The sequence below is a fragment of the Notothenia coriiceps genome, unplaced genomic scaffold, assembly GCF_000735185.1.
Source record: "Notothenia coriiceps isolate Sejong01 unplaced genomic scaffold, NC01 NC01_scaffold00028425, whole genome shotgun sequence".
Lineage (NCBI taxonomy): Eukaryota > Metazoa > Chordata > Actinopteri > Perciformes > Nototheniidae > Notothenia > Notothenia coriiceps.
This window is the reverse complement of record NW_011361126.1, coordinates 90,355-101,343: the sequence shown is the minus strand read 5'-3', so window position 1 is coordinate 101,343 and position 10,989 is coordinate 90,355. Positions and strand designations below refer to the sequence as shown.

General features: G+C 38.8%; 2 protein-coding genes across 2 annotated transcripts in view; one reads left to right on the top strand and one right to left on the bottom strand.

The window, feature by feature from the left end:
• Nucleotides 1–9,069, bottom strand: part of chtf18 (CTF18, chromosome transmission fidelity factor 18 homolog (S. cerevisiae)) — a 15,716-nt gene extending 6,647 nt beyond the window's left edge. The window contains exons 1-12 of the mRNA XM_010785882.1: nt 8,864–9,069; nt 8,018–8,107; nt 7,769–7,919; nt 7,139–7,325; nt 6,895–6,987; nt 6,242–6,294; nt 6,006–6,135; nt 1,375–1,608; nt 1,188–1,285; nt 972–1,095; nt 744–880; nt 270–363 (exon numbers count right to left, since the gene is read on the bottom strand). Coding sequence (XP_010784184.1) covers nt 270–363; nt 744–880; nt 972–1,095; nt 1,188–1,285; nt 1,375–1,608; nt 6,006–6,135; nt 6,242–6,294; nt 6,895–6,987; nt 7,139–7,325; nt 7,769–7,919; nt 8,018–8,107; nt 8,864–8,951 — 1,479 coding nt within the window. The 5' untranslated portion in view covers nt 8,952–9,069. The remainder of the gene's footprint in view (nt 1–269; nt 364–743; nt 881–971; nt 1,096–1,187; nt 1,286–1,374; nt 1,609–6,005; nt 6,136–6,241; nt 6,295–6,894; nt 6,988–7,138; nt 7,326–7,768; nt 7,920–8,017; nt 8,108–8,863) is intronic.
• Nucleotides 1–10,989, top strand: part of LOC104958167 (sodium/glucose cotransporter 5-like) — a 20,577-nt gene that overhangs the window by 6,694 nt on the left and 2,894 nt on the right. The gene's annotated exons all lie outside the window — the stretch shown is intronic.

Below are 10,989 nucleotides of genomic sequence, written 5' to 3'. Positions count from 1 at the left end.
GGTACTTTGGTTCTTTATACATTTAGACGCTATCGCAACACACAAGTACCTTTCAAATCCCATCATTTTTAAGACCCTCTAAATCATATTTAAGACCTTTCTTATTTTTTTGATCATATTTAAGACTTTTTAAGGCCTTAAATTCTGATGATCAAATGCAAGACTATTTAAGACCCCGCGGGAACCCTGGTGTGTGTGTGTGTGTGTGTGTGTGTGTGTGTGTGTGTGTGTTAATGTATGTGCATGTGTGTGTGTTTGTGTGCGCTGACCTCTGACAGTCTCTGTGCCAGGCGGGAGGGTTGGGTCTGAGGGAAAACCAGGAGGAAGGACAGCTGCCTGAGAGGTCTGAGAGCTGGAGTATAACTAAAAGAGGATAGAAATCAGATGATGGCTGCAAAACAAACTCAATATCCACAGCACCCCCATCTAGATGTTTTCACTTGGTCACCTCAGGCAACAGAAACGCTTTCATCATTATATATTTAGCTGTCTGCACCAGCTCTGTTTAGGCTGCGTCTCATGAGCCTTATCTCTACCTGAAGCAATTATTTAGGCCGTGAGTTCAACACATCAATTAAGTTGATGCCAAATAATAATACTGCAATTTAATACATCTATCCCTTCCTTCACACATTACCTTGCCTAAAAAGCTATGAGTAAGACTATTTAGATAAATATCAATTCCAAAGATCATTCTGCTATAACAAAAATAAGCTATAGCGCTGAACACCGCGGTCTCTTACAGGTCGTTACAGATGCAGATGATTGGTCGGAGCAGGATGGTCTCCTTCTTCTTTTTCTTCTTCCCTGTCTCTGCACCAGTATCCCCGCCGTGTCCGTCTTTCCTGTGCAGAGCTGCTAACAGGATGTTGATAGCAGCCTGTCACATACCATAGACGAACAAAGAAAACACATTTATAACAAACCATAAAGAGGAAACTTAACACTTAATTTAAGGATCCAGAATGTACCGTAGGTGCTCCGTCGATCTCATCAATAATGAGGCAGTTTGGCTTCTCATTGGATCCCAAAACAGACTTCATCTGCGTTGCTGTGTCGATGCGTTTTTGGAAAACCTCTGCACTGCGGTCGTCACTGCAAATCATCAACAGGAGGATTATTGTAAAACATTTATTTGATCTACTACTACTACCATTGGGTCGGTTTTTTTCTCCACTTTGTCTAACCTGGCATTGATTTCAACCACGTTGTACCCAGCATGCTTTGCTATGACATGAGCCAGGGTGGTCTTCCCCAGACCAGGAGGACCGGACAGCAATGCCACCTAGTGAAGATTAAAAACACAAGTCTTGTAGAACACCTAACATTCCTTAAAGTGAAACTGCAGTGCCATGAGTTTGCAGGAGTGTTTACCTTGAATCTGGGGCGTTTGTGCTGGTCCAGTTCGGCATCCAGTATCTCCTCCGTCATTTCGATCTTGGTCTTGAAGCGAATTGGGTTCTGATTGGGTTGATTGGGTTGATTGGGTTTAAATGAGCTCTCGTTGGGAGGCTGTTTTTCAGACCGGACAGGGCGGATCTTCCTCTCTCTTCCAAACACAACTGTGTCCCAAAGTTTCAACCACTTCAGCAGACAGCGGTTGGTAAACTACAAAGAAACAATCACACAACTGGCATCAGCGAGGAATACTGTGACACATATTTGTTAAAGAGGGTTTCGTTCACCGAGTAGGAAAGCATATTTCCACTAATGTTATTCTAATGAAAAACTCTAAAATAGTCATTGAGTACTGCTAAATAATTAGTTAGTATCCTAAGATAATGACCAAGTGTTGGGGAATCATTTGCCCTGCATGTCCTTCTTCGCCCTCTGACCAACCTTGAGCAGCCGTTATCTCCCATAAAGAGGGGCTGCCCTAACATATTGTTGATGTTACCAGTTTATGACCGGGCAACTCTCTGTCAGAGATAGTTATTGTTATGGGACACCTGGAACACATCCTTCTCGGGACTCGGGGTGTAGATGACCCCGAGCCATAAGCGACAACAAATGTGATTCAGTGTCCTCAGCTGTTTAGTCTAACTAATGAAGAATGTTGATTATTACACTCTGAACTAGTTAAAACCTGGAGCTACAGGAGGGGTCTTCAGAATTGGTTTGGCATCTCTTCCGTGTGGTCAACTCGTGGCCCCGTGACATGTCTTGTGAATTCTCCGGCTGAAGCTCCAAATAAACCGTCAGTGTTTGCCATCAAAGCTCCAGCTCTCCTCGTGTCTCTCTCTGAGTCCTGACTCTTGCTTCAGAAGTTCCCCCCACAAATAGAGCAGGCTCTGGTTGGACTCCATAGTTCCTTATGTCGTTTTTTCCTTCAAAAAACCCATTTATATTTGATTTACTTTGCTGTTTCTTGCACACTCCATGTAAATAATATCCTACTTTTACATTTTGTTAGCTGTAATTTGGCCCCTTATAGTGTCTAGTGTCAGATATGTTTCCCTTTCAATATGTGCATGTAGTTTACTTTTTTAGTGCTGATTTAATTTCTATTTTGAGATGTTTACATGCTGCTGGGTTGAAACAACGTCTCAAATTGGGATCAATAAAGTTCATTTGATCCTATCTTATATAGGATTATTATTATTTGTGAAGTAGTTGTCAAATTCTGCAAATGTAACAGAGTTTGTTTACAGTGTGGTATTAGTATGTAACTAATATAAAGGGTTGGAACTCGGAATACTTAATCCAATACTGACTGTAGTGCATTAATAAGTACAATATTCAACTATGAGATGTGGGGGAATGGTAATGTTAAGTAGTTTGATTTGGAAATACTCAAGTCGAGTACAAGTAGGCCTACCTTAAAATTGTACAAATGTGTAAATTACTAATCAATAGTGTATGTCCCTCTTCTGACCAGGTGGCGGCGGTAATATGTCCGAAAGGTTTTTACTAACCGCAAATATTATCCAAAGAAGAAGTACTAGTGACGTATCCCGTTTCCGCTGTTCCCATTGGCTCACAGACTCAGCTCAGTCTCTAGTAAACAGGGCGGCTAACATCTCTCGCAGCTGCACACTTTAATTAAAACATTTTAACAAACTATATTTTAAAATGTGGACTTAAAGCGACGGGTGTAACTCTCGCTTTCTTGTAAGTACAACGGCTTTATGTATTACTTGTTTTTGAGCTGTTTTTAATGTCTGATAGAATGTGAACGGTGCTAATGCTAACGTTAGCTCCCGATTCACACCCATAATAAACATCAGTAAAGAGACTATTTGTAGCTTCTGTGTGTTAACTTTCGGTAGGTTCGGTAGCTTGTTACGTAACTCAACAATGTTTGATTATTGGTTATTAATAAAAGGGTTTTATTGTTAATACAAGCGAGCAAATGGAGCTAGCTCTTCCAGCCTGTTGCTTCTTGTTGTTTATGGATTTTCTTCTTCTGCAGGGATTTCACTGCCTGATCTCATTAACACCCACGAAGAAGAAAAGCAGGCGGACCGTTAAAGCTGATCCTGGGACTCACACTGACAACAGCCTGTTTGGATATGATCCCTGAGATTAGCTTCAGTGTAGTTTCACTGCTGTAGATTGAGAGAGGAGCTCCTGTTATTGTGTCAACACACACAAACACACACACTCTCTCTCTCACTCACACAGACACACCCAAACACACAGATACACACACACACACACACACACACACACACACACACACACACACACACACAGTGAGACAGGTGGACGGGTACCTGGCTGCAGGGTCCAGATGGGGAACAGTGCACTGAAGACTCACCTGGAAAACTCCCAGAAGACGGGGGTTTTCCAGCTGACAGCGAAGGGACTGCAGGAGGTGAGACACACACCACGATCTCATGTGTTTATCCGAAATATTGGCACTGAGGATTAAGTTATAATCTGCTGTGTTCACCCAAAACACTAAGAAAACTAAGTCACAACAGTCGACAACAGTAGAGCTGTCTATTGGCAAGAAGCTAGCAATATAATCATTTTATGACAATTCAATATGTTGTGAGATAATATAGTGCAATGTTGCCCAAGTATAAGATCACACAACCAAATGCATAACATCTGAGTAAATTGTTCTACTCTATGCAAAACAGTAGTGTTAAATATACTTAGTAGTGGTACTTAATAAAGTAAAATGCATTGTCCCTGATCTTTAAATGTATGTGAATGAACACATATTTAATTAGCTAGTTGTGGGGGAAACTGAATTGACAAGACATGTCACGGGCCACGAGTTGACCACACGGTTAAGATGCCATAATCAATTCTGAAGAACCCTCCTGTAGCTCCAGGTTTGAACTAGTTCAGAGTGTAATAATCAACATTCTTCAATAGATAGTAGGGATGTAACGATACCAAAAACTCACGGTACGATAATATCGCGATTAAAAAGTCCACGGTACGATATTTATCGCAATATTGAAAAATAAAGGAAAAAAAATTGCTTTTTTAAATTAAATAATAAATCTGATTTGTACAGCATTTTAGCAGGATAGTAGTATTTTAAAGTGTCCACAATATAATAATCAGACCCTGCAATAGAATAAATCAAGTTTCACTTTAGTTTTTAAAGTAACTCAACTCAAACTCACTCACTCAGCATCATCAAGGTTATCTTTTAGGGATATGAGCATGTCCACATTTCCAGGTAGAAGCTGGGATGTTTGGGCGTTTACAATATCCCCTGCTGTGGGAAAAACTCTCTTGCTTGGTACTGATGTTGCTGGGACAGAGAGATATGCTTTGGGTGACAGCAGTGGGTCAAACTGTGCATTGTCTCTCCACCACTTCAAAAACAATACAGTTGTTGCTAAGAAGGTGAGGCTTATTGACAGGGCGAGATATAAATATACTGTTGGTACTTGTCAATGTCTCTAGGTGGTATGTACATGTAGTCCTGTAAATACGATGTCCTTTTGTGTTATCTGTTGTTTTATGTTCATGTTGTAACCTACTTGTTGCCATGTTGGACAGGTCTCCCTTGAAAAAGAGATCGATGATCTCAATGGGACCATCTGGTTAAATAAAGTTTAAAAAAAAAAAATTATTAAAAAAGAATTATAATTTTTTTTTAATAATAAAAAAAAAAAATCGTGGTATATTTNCTTTCGTCACCGCAGTTCAGGAAAGCATATTCTCCACTAATGTTTATTGGCTAATGACAAACTCTAAAATAGTCATTGAGTACTGCTAAATAATTGTTAAGTATCCTAAGCATAATGACAAGTGTTTGGGGGAATAATTTGCCCTGCATGTCCTCCTTCGCCCTCTGACCAACCTTGAGCAGCCGTTATCTCCCATAAGGAGGGGCTGCCCTAGCATATTGTTGATGTTACCAGTTTATGACCGGGCAACTCTCTGTCAGAGATAGTTATTGTTATGGGACACCTGGAACACATCCTTCTCGGGGTGTAGATGACCCCGAGCCATAAGCGACAACAAATGTGATTCAGTGTCCTTAGCTGTTTAATCTAACTAATGAAGAATGTTGATTATTACACTCTGAACTAGTTAAAACCTGGAGCTACAGGAGGGGTCTTCAGAATTGATAGTGGCATCTCAACCATATGGTCAGACCGTGGCCCGTGCCATGTCTTGTGAATTCTCCGGCCGAAGCTCCAAATAAACCACAAGTGTTTGCTTTCAAAGCTCCAGCTCTCCTCGTGTCCCTCTGAGTCCTGACTCCAATTGCTTCAGAAGTTTCCCCCACACCAAGTATTGCAATATAATGAGAAACTTTCAAAAAAAGTATCACAAAATAATGAGTTGTCTTGAATTAATGACTGTGTAACTTAAGATAATGCTAAACTTTCACAAGAAAAATTCCTTACTTGTTATTTGAAGTAAAGTAAGACATTTTTTTGTAGATACTAATTAATTATAGAATACTTTTTCTACACAAGAGTCAAATGTAATTATATTCTCTATTCTTTAACAGACAGAAAAAGGCTTCCATAACTGATGTATGTATGTAACAATACATCTACACAGGACCACTAAACATGACGTACATCATCACTGAGCAGCTGTGTGTACTGTCGGGGAGAGAATCTGTCCACCCAGAGGCGAGAGGTTTGGCCCTCTGCGTCATCAGGATCGTCTTCCTCTTCTTCCGGATCAACCAGCACATCGTTCAAACTGCTGAAATGTGACACAAATTCAAAAGAAGTTCATAAAAATACATTTACTGCTGCATGTCATATTATTGATTGACGCATCAGTGTTAAAGGACTTGGTGGTGAGTTACCTGGCAAGCACTTCTGAAAGACGCAGAGACTCTTCCACAGCCAGCTGGTGGCGCTGCAGAATTTCAAAGAAAGAGAAGATATTAAACTAAGTTAGCAATCTTAAAAGCCCCATAGTTTCATCATGTGCACGCAGTGTAAAGAATATGTGCAAGTGTTTATCTGAAAAGCATCCAACAGCTACCTGCAGAAATAAAGTAAATAACTGCACGTATTAAAAAAGATGTAACTGTAATACTTGATTTTAGTGTTAGGCATCAGATGGCCCTTTTTTCCAAAAGAATAAATGTCGAATTTCAAGTTAAAGGCTGTTTTGCAAAGAATAAAACACTTTTGTAAACAAGTATGTATTCTTTTGTATCAAAATAAAAGTGGAACAATAATGCTTTTTTTGACTGCAGATACACTCGGGGGCAAATTCCCAAAGAATGGATTACAGCTGAAAGAATTATAAATTACGTTACAGCTATGCAACCTTTTTGTAAATTAGTCAATTGAAGTAGATTGCAATATTCTCTGTATTTGGCTTATCATAATGAAGGTCTAGGAGTGCTGTTTAACCCTTTGTAAAATGTGATTACTGAGAATCATCAGTGTGTTTATGTGCAGGAAATGTGGCAGATAATTAGCAAACAACAGCATCGTAGTCGCTCACCCTATCTGACTCTTGATCTCGCAGCGCATTGATTGGCACTGCCAGCAGCCCCAATGAACCCTGGAAGTCTGGAACAAATCTGGAGTCCACAATCTGGAGACACACACAGGTAAAGAAAGAAAGACACACATGAAACACACATATATGGGCACTAGAAGTCTGTATGTTGACAATTATTCAGAGTCTAAGCTGAGATGACGCCACTACAGGATTGTGTATCATTCGACAAGCGGAAGAGTTCAACCTTTGACGCCGTGTCTTCTGTTTGTTTGAGGTAGACCCGACTCCCTGAAGAGTCTGTCACACTGACGTACTCTCCCTCGATGGGAGGCCGCTTCAGCACATGCAGCGATGCGGTCGCTGCTGCAGGTCGCCAGGGCGAATCTAGGATTGAAGCGAATCCACTGATATCCAATACAGACGGGGTAGACCTAAAACACACAAAGTAGTTGAGAAGTCTGTATTTTTCATTTTTTAAATAAAAACGTTATATCGATAAAATGTGAATAATGATCAATGGCCATCATGTGTTTTAAAAGGATATTATTACAGCTTCAAACTCCTACTTTTTGCCTGAGCAATGATCAAAAATGCAAATAGCATTCAAATTAAAATCTTATATAAAAAAACAAAAAAAGAAAATCCTAAGATTTAACAGGTTGTAATGACGTCTTTTAGAATGTGTTGGTTTAAACTCTTCCAACACAAAATGTATTCAATATTTGAATGGTATTCCTGTTCCTATTCACCCCCATGTAGACCCCATAGATTCCTGGGGAACATTTCCAGCCTGAAAAGCTGAATAGGAATTATTCTTCCCTTATTTAGTGTCCCTTCCCAAGCTCCTTACCACTGGTCCATGCTTCGTTCCTACCTGACGATGCGAGGTGATTCACATTGTTCTGGAGAGGACGGCGGAGTGATGTCATCTTTCTGTGACGGGGCTTTGCTCTCTTGAGTCTGCATTGTGTTGAAAAGGCGCTTGACCACTCCTGAATCCTGCTTCTGCCGCTTTGCTTTTGGGGCTACGAGGACAAAGTCAGATTTTTTAATTTACAACATCAAGCTAACACAACGAAGAATAATAATAAAAACAGCCGATGTTCTCTCAGGGTGAACTCACTGGTGGGGTGAGAATCCAGCATGTGCTGTATGTCAGAAATGTCGTCTCCTGGATTCTGCTTCTGACGTTTCTCAGGCTTAGAGGATTCGTCTGAGACATTCAAGAAAAAGACACACATAATTAATGCTATAATGATAGGGAGGTAACTGTTAATACAAAAGAATATGATAACTCGTTGCCCCTTCAGAAACATAATTCCTTTATTTGCCCAAAGATGGTACATTTACATTGTAAAAGTTTAGATAGAGACAAAATAAATAGCACACTCTTAGATAAAAGGCATATACATAATATTTACAAATGACAATTTACAGAAGTAAGCATTCAGTTAGATAAGTAAGTAGCAGCAACAGTATTTATGAAATAAAATAAGTCTAACATGTCAAATGAATTGTGGTAGATAACAGTGGTAATATTATATATTATAGAAAGATCTATCTATCTATATATTGCACACAGTTACATACAGAGTCTTGTTACAGTATTAGATGGTCTAACTAAGAAGTAGCAGCCAGTAACTAGGAACATATTGTACATTGGTGTTATTTCACATCAGTGTTGTCTTTTATTCCAGAAATGCACATCCTATCTTTGGAGGATATTTGTGCCTTTCTTTTTTATATATAAAATATGTTTTGGTTCTGGGGAATTGTAAAAGGCATGTTTCAGTGCTTTCTGATAGAAGTTTGACTAAATGATTATTAATTTAGAATACTTTGGTTCTAATAACTGAGTACGTCTTCAACCACAGGTGAGGAATAATACAACACGTTAGACTTAACGTTTGTTTTGGGGACATAATATAAAGGTCTTGTTAACGTTTTTGATCTGTATTTATTTCCTCACCCTCGATCTGAGCCATCGCCTCCAGCTCGTCGGCGAACTGATCCTCGAAGTCATCCTCTATCTCGAAAAGTTCGTCATATTCGTCCATAACTGCTCCGACAGGTACAATATACAACCAGGGACACTGTGATGTGTTTAATCTTAACACAATAACAATTTTCTCATAAATATTTCCTTGGCGAATACAGTAGCGTTTGAGCTGCAGATTTCCCGGCAATTTTGTTGTTGTTGAAGTTTTACTTCCGGGTTAAGCGTGTCTCGGTCAATCTGATTGGTTGTTAGAACACATCTTGTCTCCCATCATGCACCGCGGTGCTCAATAAATGACAGTTACTAATATTGAAGATACAAATATCTTCTAACAGGCGTCTCGCAAACGAATATCCTAATATTATAAGATAAAAATATATATAAAAATGTAAAACAAAGCAAATCAAATATATTTTATGTTTTAAATGTAATTTAAGCAACACAGCTACAGGAATGAAAACTCGATGTAGTTTTTCTTGAGTTTGGCCTGAAGGTGGCTCTACACGACAGAGCATGATTATTTTACAGTAATACAGTAATATAAAGGTATTTAATAATATGACTAATTAAAAAATATGCATCAACCCTTTATTACACTTTTACACAATTTATGATTATATTTTTCTATTTGTACTTTTACCTGCATAGTTTGTGTTGCACATGCACTGTCTGTATTCATATTTACTTCTCACTTTTTGTTATTTATATCACCATTTCATTGTGTACATTAATCTGCAAATGGCTTATTTTTGCACCTTTTCTTATATGCTTTTGTCTCAGTACTTTATGTACTGAGACACTTTACAGTACTGTACAGTACTTTCAACAACCATTTTTATTGCACAAATTGTTCTCTCTCTGTCTCTGTGTGTGTGTGCGTGCGTGTGTTTGTGCGTGTGTGTGTGTGCGTGTGTGTGTGTGTGTGTGTGTGCGTGTGTTTGTGTGCGTGCGTGTGTATGGGATTAATGATGATGTATGTGACGTCAGGGTGTCTCAATCACCACCATCTGCTCCTTACATCAGACAAACACCGGCCAGCAGTTTGTGTGTGACCCTGAGTTAATTTCACATCAGGGAGCACGTAGGCTAAATCAACTCTCCCTGTAGCTTCCTCTTGGACTTCTTGTCCTCTTATAATGGCAAGTTGATGAAAATGATCATGTTAAAAGTGTCCAGTTGTGTTGAGAGTTAAAACAAAAAAATCTATACATAATTACAAATCTAATAATACATACATTCTTTTAAATACAAATATGTTCAAGTGTTTCCCAAAGTGAAATGTCATAATATGTTAAAAAGTAAAAAAATGCTGTCCAATGAAGTGGAACACGCTCAAATAATCAATTGTAACGCTCATTCCAAATTACCAAGAAAAGAGTATGATATACGTACATCTTATATTGTAGGAATGTTTTGTCATCAGTCAAAAATCTGATAATACAAATGATAAACCCTTAAAAGCTTAATTATCGGAAGATAAAGTATGTCTTCAATATATCTTTGAAAATATCCCTGCTGTGGGACAAATTATGGTTTTCTGTAAAAAAACAAACAATTTTTGACCAACTTATTGAAGTAAAATCAGTTTACAAATCACTTCCTGAAAGTTATTGAATGACATTATTTCTCCCACACACATACAGACAGAGCCTACTTAGCACTTACTAGCAGATGTTTGTATGTTTGACGCTAATTATTATAAATGTTTCACCGGCAATGATTGACCATCAGTGTGTGTGTGTGTGTGTGTGTGTGTGTGTGTGTGTGTGTGTGTGTGTGTGTGTGTGTGTGTGTGTGTGTGTGTGTGTGTGTGTGTGTGTGTGTGTGTGTGTGTGTGTGTGTGTGTGTGTGTGTGTGTGTGTGTGTGTGTGTGTGTGTAGTGTGTGTGTAGTGTGTGTGTGTGTGTGTGTGTGTGTAGTGTAGTAGTAGTAGTAGTAGTAGTAGTAGTAGTAGTAGTAGTAGTAGTAGTAGTAGTAGTAGTAGTAGTAGTAGTACGTAGTACGTACGTACTACTACGTACTATATATAGTAGTAGTAGTAGTAGTAGTAGTAGTAGTAGTAGTTAGTATAGTAGTAGTAGTACGTACGTACGTACG